Source organism: Astatotilapia calliptera, chromosome 4 (genome assembly GCF_964374335.1).
Source record: "Astatotilapia calliptera chromosome 4, fAstCal68.1, whole genome shotgun sequence".
In the NCBI taxonomy this organism is placed as follows: Eukaryota; Metazoa; Chordata; class Actinopteri; order Cichliformes; family Cichlidae; genus Astatotilapia; species Astatotilapia calliptera.
The window spans coordinates 31402626-31415932 of NC_137425.1; the positions used below are offsets into that span (position 1 = coordinate 31402626).

General features: G+C 39.9%; 1 protein-coding gene across 2 annotated transcripts; it reads right to left on the reverse strand.

Annotated features, from left to right (window-relative positions):
* Window positions 1-815: 815 nt before the first annotated feature.
* On the reverse strand, window positions 816-10327 carry LOC113019939 (uncharacterized). Of its 2 annotated transcripts, XM_080300476.1 has the most exons (8): window positions 9716-10327; window positions 9520-9555; window positions 9126-9437; window positions 6697-6987; window positions 6295-6588; window positions 5298-5615; window positions 3644-3781; window positions 816-3557 (listed from the first exon to the last, which is right to left on the reverse strand). In XM_080300476.1, the coding sequence occupies exons 1-8, from the start codon at window positions 9744-9746 to the stop codon at window positions 2809-2811; spliced, it is 2169 nt and encodes a 722-aa protein (XP_080156602.1). In that variant the 5' UTR covers window positions 9747-10327; the 3' UTR covers window positions 816-2808. The 2 variants fall into 2 exon arrangements, with proteins under 2 accessions (XP_080156602.1, XP_080156601.1); XM_080300475.1 differs by having other exon boundaries at window positions 9520-10327.
* Between the last annotated feature and the right edge of the window lie 2980 nt (window positions 10328-13307).

Below are 13307 nucleotides of genomic sequence, written 5' to 3' on the forward strand. Positions count from 1 at the left end.
TTATGCATCTGTATGCTCTGTGAATTTTCATTCGTCAGACATTAACTGACTACCAAGAACTGACCTAAGCAGCGACTCCGGGCCGAGCACATATTTCAAACAGCAGTCTGAGCTCATCCTTTAAGCAGTGATGAGGCCCTGTAACCCGAAACAAGACAGACTCTAACATTTCCACACTGTGTGTATGTGAGCGCTGTTTGTGAACACAACAAAGAGCATGTGTCATATGTATTTGTGGCTTTTTAGGACTGTAATGCCTTCATGTGATTGGCTCAAACAGTGAACAAGAATGAATGTGATTGGTTGAAAACAGCTGGTTCATTGTGGTATTTACCACATCCTCTTGGAACAGTTTGCTGATACAAAACACCAGAAGCTTATCTTGATGTCTGTTATTGCTGTGAAAAGTTTAATGCACCTCAAAGTGTCAGCAAATAAATATTGTTTACTTGAAGCATTATGGTTTGGATGAACTGGACTGCACTGGGGATTCATGGTGAAGCCACCAAATCTGGACTAAAGAAAAAAGTTCAGAAGGAACAACGACGCATATGAAATAACCTAAGTCAGCTGTGAGTCATCAGCACTGCTGCATGAATAAAGAAGTGTGTCAGTTAGGTAGAGGATGCCAGGATCAGAAACAGAAAGAGAGACTCCAGATAGCTGCTGTGTCTGCATCTCTAAATGACTAAGATATGATTACACCACCCAGCTCAACCAGGTTATTATTCACAAGTTTGTCAAAACATCCAAATTAAGATTGCCCAGGGTTTTAAATGTGTGAGAATGTGGAATAACATCCAGGTGAAATTACATATTCTGTAGGAAATTTATTAGAAAAAGTGTTTACTCGCTATCTATAGTTTTACATAAATAACAAAATGAAATTTATAGTTTGCTTTTGAAAAGTGTTTGAGTATCAAGGGACAGTGTATAATACTTTGCATGTATACATGTATATATTTACAGTATGTTTTTTATATGGACAAAGTCATAATACTGGAAAATATAAAATATGATGTATGCATCTAAAATTAATTGCAATATCAGTTCAAAATAGAGGCGTCCCAGACCCAAGTCCACCATCAAGAATAACATACAGTGCAAAGCATTAAAATATAAATCATCAAAAATCTAAAAGTTATCAGGGAAGGTTGTTTCAAAGAACATTTGCACTCTTTTAAACACATATCCTGGAATTATTACTAATAATTAATGTGAAGACCCACACTGATGCTTTAGTGACATCATAGAAAACAGTTTGCAAACAGTTTGTTGAAGTTGAGCTTTTCACTGTTGACTATCATATCTAAAAGGCTACTTACAACAAACTTAGGTTAGCCAGCTAATATTTTTACAGTACATAGACAATATTTGACTAGTTTAAATTCAGATCTGGTTTTAATGTTGGAGAAAATGTACAGTATCTCACAAAAGTGAGTACGCCCTGCACATTATTGAAAAAATGTTGTATCTTTTCATGGGACAACACTGAAGATATGACACCTTGATAGAATGTAATGTAGTCAGTGTACAGCTTGTATAACATTGTAAATTTGCTGTCAGCTCAAAATAGCTCAACATACAGCCATTAACGTCTAAACTGCTGGCAACAAAAGTGAGTACACCTGTAGGTGAAAATGTCCAAGCTGTGCCCAAGGTGTCAATATTTTGCGTGGCAACGATTATTTTTTTGTTCTGAGTGAAATCTGTCCTGTTAAACTGCCGTATGGTCTTTTTCCAATGTGCTGCAGCTCAGTTTCAGGGTGTTGGCACCCTTCTTATAGCTTAGGCCATCTTTATGTAGAGCAATAATTCTATTTTGCAGATCTTTTGCCATGTTAGACTTCCAGTGAACAGTATGAGAGTGTGTGAGAGCAATAACACCAAATTCAACACAACTGTTCCCCATTTGCACCTGAGACCTTGTAACACTAATGAGTCACATGACACCAGGGAGGGAAAATGGCTAATTGGGGACAATTTGGACATTTTCACTTAGAGGTGTACTCACTTTTGTTGCCAGCAGTTTAGGCAATAATGGCTGTAAGTTATTTAGAGGGGACAGCAAATTTAAAGTTATACAAGCTGTACACTGTGTCATATCTTCAATGTTGTCCCATGAAAAGACATAACAAAATATTTGCAAAAATGTGAGGGGTTTACTTACTTTTGTGAGATACTGGATATTAAAAATAATGCATGCATCCACCCATGCTTGGCATCACCCATTGGTTATTGAAATCCCACCGTGAAGCCTCAAGATGAGCAATTTTGCCATCATTCTCTTGGTGTTTTCAAACTGGTGTTTTCATGAGCAAGGGGAAGATCTGACTGAGATTAGAACTTAGGGGACACAGCTCAATCAGTTGCAAGCAAGTTGCCTAAAGTGCATCATCATTTACAAAGTTAACATCATGTTGTGTTCAATATGACTGGAAGGTGACACGACAGTTTTTACCCTTTTTCCATGCACTTCTTTGGAAGTGCATGGAAAAGAAGTAGGTGAAGCTAGAGCGGCTCATCTACTAATCGGAAGGTTGCTTTGATCCTTGGCTCCCACAGTCTGCATGCTAAATATATATACTGACCTCAAGTTGCTTTCTGATGCATCCACTGGAGTGTGAATGTGTGTGAATGTTAGATAGAAAACTCTTAAGCATCAAAAGTGCTTGTATGAATGGATGAAAGAGGTAAGTTGCCTAAAGCGCTTTGAGTGCTCAGAGGATAAAAGAGCTTTATAAGAACAAGTCCATTTACCATTTCATACAAAAGGACGAGAGCTCATTACGAATGATAATGAGCTGGTTATGGTAAAGATACATTCTCATAGTTGTTTTCTTCATCACTAGTTTCCTCTTCATCACTAGTTTCCTCTTCTTCCTTATTGTCCACACTTGCTGAAGGCGGGGACACATTCTTATAGTTGTTTTCTTCATCACTAGTTTCCTCTTCTTCCTTATTACACACACTTGCTGAAGGCGGGGATACATTCTCATAGTTGTTTTCTTCATCACTAGTTTCCTCTTCATCACTAGTTTCCTCTTCTTCCTTATTGTCCACACTTGCTGAAGGCGGGGACACATTCTTATAGTTGTTTTCTTCATCACTAGTTTCCTCTTCTTCCTTATTACACACACTTGCTGAAGGCGGGGATACATTCTCATAGTTGTTTTCTTCATCACTAGTTTCCTCTTCATCACTAGTTTCCTCTTCTTCCTTATTATCCACACTTGCTGAAGGTGGGGATACATTCTCATAGTTGTTTTCTTCATCACTAGTTTCCTCTTCATCACTAGTTTCTTCCTCATCTTGTCTGTGACAGTCTACACTCACACAGGCCTCCTTGGACTTTTTGTCATTTGGGCCTGCTTCCTCATAATCGTGATCATCATCACTCACTAGGTCCTCATAATCATCATCATCTTCATCCAGCCCAGGAGCTCCTCCTTTGATTTTTTCATTAGTGTCCAATAGATCAACATTCACAGAGTCCTCAACATCCTCATCATCATCTTCATCTCCATACTTGTAAGCATTCCCGACTCGGACAGCCACTGAAACACAAGTAAGGGGAAAGAATGCGAATATGTAGTCTGATGAATTTCAGATGAATAATTGTTTAAAATTTGCGAGCACACACTTTGACTGTGGATGAGAGCTACAGGCTTCTTGGCTCGTCGTTGTCTTCTCCTGCACGTCAGCCCTACCACTAACAGCAACAGCAGGAGCAGCAACAGGAGTCCAACAGATACTGAGGACAGCAGCGGCATCAAATTGACTAAGGAGAGAGAATTTGATCAGTTTGACCATCAAAACACTTCTTCACATAATGAACTACTTTTCATTAATGTTTTAATTTAGAACATGTAACTTATTTCAAGTCTGTTTCAAGAATATGGCTACAGGTCACTGAAAGGGCACTCTGCTCATCCTGTCAACACTTCTCATCTCAACTATGTCTAAAAGTTAGACACGACCACCCATTGGTTTGTTAAGTCCTGTTGTCAAGCCTTCTTAATCTCACCATTTTTGCCATTATGAAACCAAGTGTCAGTCAATGGGTGGATCTGAGAAAATGAGGGACAATGCTTGCTCATGAAACGTTTCACCTACAGGGTAGGTCTGCCCTACAGCATAGCCAGCTTTAACCTCCAGTTTGACAATACTACAGAACATAATGTCAATATTACAGAGTAAGAGTAACATTCATCAAAATGATCATTGCTTTAATGTCTTATATTAAGTCTGACTTTCTTTTTATTTGATCTTCATGATTTGTGACTAACTTTCACATAGAATGCAGGATAATGGTGTAACACATAGTGGACAGTACCTCATCCAAAAGACCGGGTCTGTTCTGACTGAGTGACTGTAAGAGGTTTGGGTATACTTAACAGATTTTCTGAGAACATTACTGTAAAACAATCTGTAATAAGAACTGGTTTGCTAAGATCTTTTTTTATTTTCTGTCCTCAAAAACAAATGGGGTCTTTTGAGGATGGCTGTAGCTCAGGGGGTAGAGCAGGTCATCTACTGATTGGAAAGGGGGTGGTTCAATCCCTTGCTTCCCCAGTCTGCATGCCAAATATCCTTGGGCAAGTTATTAACCACCTGATGCATCCATCAGAGCAGCGGTCCCCAACCTTTTTTGCGCCACGGACCGGTTTATGCCCGACAATATTTTCATGGACCGGCCTTTAAGGTGTCGCGGATAAATACAACAAAATAAAACTAATACCAGTACTGAAAAAAAGAACATTTATTCATAACACACGTGAAAAAACCCAGGAAAACTGAGTAAACTATAAAAACGATAACAAAATAAGGCTGAAAACCGATAAAAACCCTGAAAACCAGACATTTCACACCTGAGCCTCAACTCTCGCGGCCCGGTACCAAATGACTCACGGACCGGTACCGGTCCGAGGTCCGGGGGTTGGGGACCGCTGCATCAGAGTATGAATGTTAGTTAGAAGGCACTGACAAGTATAGAAAACAGTGCTTGGTTAAATGTGGCGTGTTGTACAAAGACATTTGAGTAGAGAAGAGTAGAAAACTGTTATATAAGAATTAGTCTATTTACCATTTTATTTTTATACTCTACCATTTTCCTCCTTTATGACTTCTCTTTGTGGTCTTAAATGTATACATTTATAACAAGACTGGGAAACATAAGCTAATGCAATGGTCACAGTTTGCATGGTACATACAGCTACAGCTACCACAGTCAGTCTGATATTTTTATGTTATTTTTTGCTTTATACAAAAATCCATGAATTCAACACTGTACTTACATTTAATGATGACACTAATCGGTGCCAATACAGCAGATCTGAATGTCCGTGTGGACACTGTGACCTCATACACACAGCTGTAGTTGCCCTGCTGTTCATACTCAGCTACAGGGAAACTAAAGGAGGCTGAGTTGTTGACTGCTGGCTCTGTGAGGTTGGAGCCAGGGAAGCTCAGAATAAAATGTCCACTGGAAAATGTGGAGTTAATGGAACAGGTGAGGACAAAGCTGTAACCCCTGGTGATTTCGGCACCTTCAGGACCCCAGACAAGTCCTGCATTAGGAGACGTCAAGGAGATGCTGGGCCTCTGCAGTCTCACTGTGTGAAAGAAAGACTTACCATTAAGAAGGGCAGCAGAAACAAGTCCAATGGTAGCATTTCATGCAAGTTAGCTTATTATTTATGAATCATCATTAACCAATCAACATTAGCCATGTATTTCGTGATCTACCGAATGTTAACAGCTGTTTAATGTTCTACAGCGGCGGTGTCAAACATAAGTCCCAGGGGCCAGAATCGGTCTGCCAAAGACTCCAATTCGTCCCACTGGATATGTGTAGGAGGGCATAGATTTTTGCTGCTGTTCCTACTGATAAAGATCCCTCTCGTGGTCATTCACATTACACTAAGAAATTAAGTAATAAATAAATGTTGAAATGACAGAAAAGTTCCAGCATTTTTTTTATATAGTGAGCCAACAGTAATAAAACAAAAAAAAAACACAGTTTATTAACTGCAGCTGCGTTTCTGCGAGATTATGCAGAAAAAACTAGATGTACCTTTGAAATTGCGCTTTTTGTCTTATATGAAAAAGTTTATATCTATATTTTTATTACATAGATAAACATAAATTAACGCTGTTGATATCTTATGACAAGTAATTTCTACAGTTTATACAACACTATTTGTAATAGCAAAAATGTAAAGATCTGTAAATTTGTATTATTTTTATTTAGTTTTGATCTTTTTATTTTACCCTTTTATTTATTGCTCTTACCTGTGACATTGAGTGTGACACTGTCACTTAGCGGGGAATTAAAGTCCCGCCTTGAGCCCTTTTTCTGATACTGACACTGGTACGATCCCTCATCATCAAAGTCCACAGAAGAAATATTGAAGGTAGCAGAGTTTGTAGCTGAATTTTGGGTCCTGTTGAATGAATCTGATGTTGTCATCAGAATGAACGTTCCACCCAAAACCTGAGTGGAGATTGAACAAGTGATTGCAATGTTCTGACTCCAGGTCACCTCACCAGCAGGACTGATGGAGATATGGGGTTTGGGGAAGCTTACTGAAATAGCAACACAGAATTAAAGTTTTCATTTTATCACCAGTTTACTGATTAGATTATACAAAATGGAATATACCATAAAACTTGGGAAATTGGATTTATCCTTACCAGTAACAAAGAGTCCTACAGAGTTACTAAAGGGGGAGGAGAACTTTGAACCCTGAATGCTTTCCTCGTACTGGCAGTAGTACTGTCCTTCATGACTGAAGTTCACTTTGTTGATACTGAAGATAGTAGAGTTGGAATTTGAGGTTTTAGTCTCCATGAATGAGTCAGATGTCTTCTTGAGGATGAAAGTTCCATCTGATGCCTGAGTTGGGACTAAACAAGAGATGCTGGCACTCTGACCCCAGGTGACCTCACTGTTATTTATGGAGATCCTTGGCTTGGGGGGGACCCCTGAAACAATAATTTGGCATGTGGTAAATGTACACCGTATTCTCCTTTTAACTTAAGCATCTCTGGTGTAGTGCCAGCATTGTGACAGTAAAATGGCACTAGCACTGGTTTTCCTGGTCAGTATTTCAACATTTAAGAGACATTTTTGGTTTGTTGGGGTGGTGTTCTACCAATCTATGGTAAATGGCCTGTATTTATATAGCGCTTTACTAGTCCCTAAGGACCCCAAAGCGCTTTACATATCCAGTCATCCACCCATTCACACACACATTCACACACTGGTGATGGCAAGCTACATTGTAACCACAGCCACCCTGGGGCGCACTGACAGAGGCGAGGCTGCCGCTGCCTTTTTCATATAATCTATTTATCAAAAGGTCGGTGGTTCAATCCCAGACTGCTCCGGGATGTATGCCAAATATCCTTAGGGAAGATACTAGACCCAAGTTGCCCTCCAGTGCACCCATCAGAGTGTATCTGTGTGAATGTTAGATAGAAAGCATACAAAAAAAGTGCTTGTATGAATGAGAGTGGTGTAAAGCGCTTTGATAATTTTTGTATTATCCATCCATTTTCTAAATGATGGCACCCGTATTTGGTTTGCATTGCTTTGTTGCTCATTTGAATAAGTTGCTGGTCTGAGCTTTGATGGCGACTTTATGAATGAGGAAATGAAGTTTCAGGCAGCTGGTTGATGTGCAGCAGGACAACAGGATACTCTGTTGAAGAAAACCTGCCAATGAGCTGGTTAAGGTTACAATCTGTTTCTCAAATAAGTGACTCGGAGTGAACCAGACTCAAAAGTAACTTTAAAAAACACATAGGCAGCACACAGATGACGAAACAGAGGAAAATCCTGACATGCTCCTACAGAAGCCATGACACCATGAAAGTATGGCCCTGACTAGCATGCAATACTTGAAAATTCACACGTCCTGGATTTTTTTTTTTTTTTTTTTACAGGCAGTTGGCCTGTCAGTGTTAACCTTACATTTACCTAAACTGAATAAATAACAAATACAAACAGAGCCAAAAGTTCATTGTGAAGAACAGGAGAAAAAGGCAACTCCCTCCGCTCTGAACCCAGAGATGTGCTTCTGAATTATTTCCCTATGCGTCACTGTCAAGTAGTAATACCACATTACTGCTGTTCAATGTGCCGCGCTGCTAAATTAATCCTTTTCCTGTCAGCATCACCTTGCAAAGCAACTAATGCTTTGATAATGAGATCAAAGGTATCTGCAGGCAAGCTCAAGATCAAAGATAACGAACAGAAAGTAGAGCAGCTGAAGAATAGTCACACAGTAGCAGGCAGGACGATTTCATCATTTGTTGAGGTGCTCGATGATACCACAGTGATGTTTCCCACAATATGTCGACCTGCTGAACATTTTAAATTTTTAATTCAATCATCAAAAAACTACCTTACAACTTCACACTGTATTTTCCTGTTGCCTACTTCATATTATTTATTGGATATAGAATTGTAAACTGTGTGTCATTTTTAACTTCACTGAGTATATGTTTTAGTTGTACGCTTGATTAATCATGCTGATCTGTCCGTTGTGTGTGAAAATATGGCAGCCATGGTGTTGATGTTGATTTTGGTCATACAGGCTGTAACATTACAGCTGAGAAAGGACAGTCTTGTGAAAAAGAACATTTTCAAAGAACTCTACGAACAATTAGAATAATTAGAAAGTAACTGAAAAAGTCTCGTTCAGGGTTTCAAATTTTGTTTTTAGATTTGATCTTTACTGTCAAAACCTTAAACCGCACCAAGTCTGCAGCTGTGAGAGCAAAATCTAAAACTGTTGGGAACAGGTTATGTTTGAGATTAAAATCAGTTGGAAGTTCAAAGTTCATTTTCACTGATTCTTTTATTTACAGCAGCTGAAGAGACTTGTGTCTCAGAGAAGAAGAAAATCTTATTTTAAAAAAAGATATGCATTTACATTTTTGTTGGGAAATATAATTTACTAGTAAATGTTTTCTCCAATGAACAAAGTGTAGTAAAAACAATATAATATACTAATTACATTATTTATTAACGAAAAATAATAATCACTTCACCACTTTTAACAACTTTTATTATGAACTGTTAGGATAGGATAGGATTTAACTGAAAGTTTGCTCACCTGAACATGTGACACCAGCATCCTCATTATGCCCACAGTTATGTGTCCCAAATCCACTGTGTCGACACTCAGTTAGAGAACTCTCACTTCCTGAACAGGCCACATCATCAAGCCAGATTTGTCCTGTACCTTCACCAAAGTGAGCTGATTTATGGAAACTCACTGCTGTCCAGCAGTGCAGCTGTCTGCAGACCACTTCAGCATCTTTTAAGTCCCAGTCATCATCACAGACTGTTCCCCAGGAGCCACTGTGATAGATTTCAACTCTTCCAGAGCACCGAGTGGACCCAGATCCAGCTAGTCTGATCTGACCTATCAAGAACGTTATATAAACAACATTTTAATATTTCCCTTAAAGGTTTTCCTTTAAAAAAAGACATAGGAACAGACTGACCTGCAGCAGGTGACGGTGAGGCCAAGAGACAAGAAACTATCGGAGAGGAAACCATGCCATTGCTTATTACATAGAAATGTTCTTGTTGATATGCAGTGATGAATATTTGCATTGAAAATCAAACCCAAAATCCTATTGATACTGTGCCTGTACAAAATTACAAAAAACATTATACATTATAGAAAATCTGTCTTACCGAGGGTAAAAAAATGCTGTCTGCCCCACATGGCGTGTCATTTATGAGATCCAGAGAACACTACAGAGAACTAAAATTGTTCACAGTGCTTGTCCTCCCGAAACACTTCCCCTTTCGTTTTGTCGCGGTTTTTTTTTTCCCATCAACCGACACGGGGCATTAAAAATATGCAGAATTAAAGTCTGAAGTTAACACACTTTGTCCAGCAAAAAAACAATCGCATCTATACTTCTGACTGAATGTTATCATTCTGCTTTCTGCTGCCAGCCGTGAGTACAGATATGATCAATGAAATCAATTTAGTTTCACTGTAAGTTTATCGCCATTCGTTGCCAAAAGTGTCAATCAAAGCGCGTATCTCCCGTCTCAGGCCCTTCTATCGGGAGATAGTTAGTCTCAAAAGATTGGAAAATGGTTACGATATTACCCACAAGTGTAAACTAAGATTTACATATGCGCGCACACAATGATTTGTGTGTAATTCCGCGTACTCAGAAATGCGTGCAACAGTCCACACATGCAGCTCCACAAATCAAATAGTTCAATCAGTCATCAGTCTCACTTTCAAAGACCTTCACGAGCTTACTCGTCTCTAAAAATTATTTCAGACATTGTTTATGCTCACATCACGGTTTATGTGCTCGCGGAGTTTTGAGAGATTTACACACTTTTCATCTTTCCACGGGGCTACAAACACAAGAGGCGCTCCGTCCCTAAATGAAAACTGGACGTTTGAAATTCCTTTGAATCTTTAAATTACGTCCAACAAAACGATTTTTTTACCAGAAATTTCCAAAGGAAAAAAAAAATATATATATATTATTACTTCCCCCTCCTCATTGCTTTATTATTGTAGCTCTAGTAATAAATAATAATGTAAGGATTCTGGATCAGCACAGTGATGCCCATAGTATATACAGTATTCTGAAGAAGGTCTAAAATGTCACTGTGTGTGCGTGCATGTGTGTGTTTTATTTAGATGGATTTTTAAAAAAAATATTACTCATGATATAACATTGTCCAGACATGCCTGGTAAGGACATGAGGAAGAAACAGTAGGAGCTGTGTGAGGCTACTAAAGGCAGTGCTATAACATTTTTCTCTCATCATTTTATTTTAGATTAAGTGCAAGAGTTGTTAGGTGTGGATAATTAGATTATAGTTTATTGCAATAGCAAGTTGTGCCTTGTTCTCACATAGACAGCAAGTGGAGAGTGATATATGAAAAGATGGGATGGAAGGAAGAAGAGAAGCAAAGAGTGATTCACAGGCAGAGCCTAAATTATTTCTCACAGTTTTTTGTGTCCTTATGGTTCCAAGCGCTGTCACCAATCTTTGCATTTTGTTATTATCTCATGACACTTGTTTAATCAGCTACCATCTCTCCTATGGACTTTTTAATGTCTACAGTCTCAGATCAACACAGCCCTGCCCTTCCCATATTAGATTCTTGATGAATGTGTGTTGTTGTTATTCAGCCTGGTTCAATGTGCCCCTTTTTAACTTTGAGCACCCGCCCCTTTAAACCTTTCTGCACGGCCCTGCACAATACACATCCTTTTGAGGTCCAAGTTGAAGATAAGCTTTGTGAAATCACTGAAATAAGTCAGACTTGTGCATGCATGTCAGTGTAAGCTGGCTTGCAATTAGACCAGATAAGGCTTTGATGCAGCAGGTGTGTTATGTGGAAGCAAGTGGGATAGACAGCCTTGATCAAATTCAAATTCAAATGTTATTTGTCACACGCACACACACACACAATACGATATGTGGAGAAATGCTTATTGCTGTGCAATGCCCATTAAACGACAGTAAAGAATTTACAGATAATGATAAAATTTACAGATTTTACCTTAGAAATTTACAGTAAAAAAGAATGTGCAAATAATGATTTAAGAGAGAGATTATAAGAAGTGTGCAAATAAACAGAGTGTGTGCGGTGATGTGATGTATGAGAGTCCAGTCCTACACCTGGTTCAAGTCCCAAATAGCCTGGGGGACAAAACTCCTCTTTCACTCTGTTTTGGCCTTAAGGGAGCAGAAGCGCTTCCCAGACCTCAACAGTGAGAAGAGTCCATTGTTGGGATGGGAGAGGCCCATCATGATCTTCCTGGCTTTGTTCTTGCACCACTTGGTGTAGATGGACAGAAGGTCAGAAAGCGCTGATTGATTGGATGCATTCGGCCGAGCGCATCACTCTTTGCAGATCTCGTCTGTCCTGCTTGGTGCTGTTCCCAAACCAGGTGCAGATGTTTCAGGATGCTCTCGATGGTGCAGGAGTAGAACTTCTTAAGCACCTAAGTCTTCTGGGGAAGAAGAGACACTGGCAGGCTTTCTTAACCAGGATGTTAATGTGACAGGTCCATGATAGGTCCTGAGTGATGTGGAGACCCCTGGTACCGGAAACTGTCCACTCTCTCCACTAGGTGTACAAAGCAGATATGGCTAGTTTAGCAGATGAAAGGAGCACAAGCAGGAGACTTGGCTCTCAAAAATAACAATGTGGAATTGATTAAAAACAAACAAACAAAAAAACATGGATGTCCATTTGTGATCACAACATAGATTTCATTTAGTTTGGTTTAGTTTTAAATATAGCCGGGGATCGGCTCACCAGGGCCTCCGTTCTTGGCCGCCACCTGACACACATTGCACCCGACCTCGACGGCGCCTCCTGCAGGTGGTGGGCCTATAGGAGGATGGGCCCATGTCCCTTTGTCGGACTGGGCTCCATGGCCACCAGACGCATGCTAACATCAGCTGCTTTCTGGTAGAGAGTACCATGTCCCCCCATGTTTTTAATGCACTTGGAATGCTGGGCCTCCCTGCTGCAGGACCGGGGTTGGTCTGCTTGTCTCCACTCCACAGCAAACATTTCCTGGGTCTGGATTGACCCTCTGGGAGTGTCTATGTGTCAGGTCGAGTCTTAGACTCCACCTCTCAGGGAACATCTCAGGCTCCCCTAGGTGTGGGGGCCTATCTCCCCCCACTACACTCCCTGCCAATGGCTGATACCCTCAACCCTTGGTGCATTGGTGGTTTTCGGTGTCCGGGGCTGGGTGCATGGTGCTCACTCCCGGTGGTTGCTTGGCAGGGCCTGGCGCCCATGGCTCGGTCAGGACCCTTCCGGAGGGCTATGGCTCCCCACATTTACTTTCAGATAATTATATGGAGAAATCTTTGGAATACAAGCGCGCTAACGCACACAGGTGTGCACAGACACACACCATGTTCCTTGGATGCTGCCTCAAAGCATATCGTGCGTTGTCGATTTTGTGTGCTTAATTTAAAATTAATTTTAAAATTGTAAAAGTAATTTTAAACATTTTACTCAGTAATGTGTACTGAGGCCCTTCACCTTTTTTAGCTGAATATGGAAACCACTATACCAGAGGTGTCAAACATACGGCTCACCTGTATATTTTATATAACATAAAATAAACTATATGCAAAGATGCAGAAACGTGTGCACTGAAAAACAGACAAAATGTTAGATTTACATAAATTAAGTAGTCGACATTGGTTGCACACAGATGTTCTGCTTTTTGAAGCAACTCAACACAAGTTACACAAACAAAGTGCAATTGCAGTA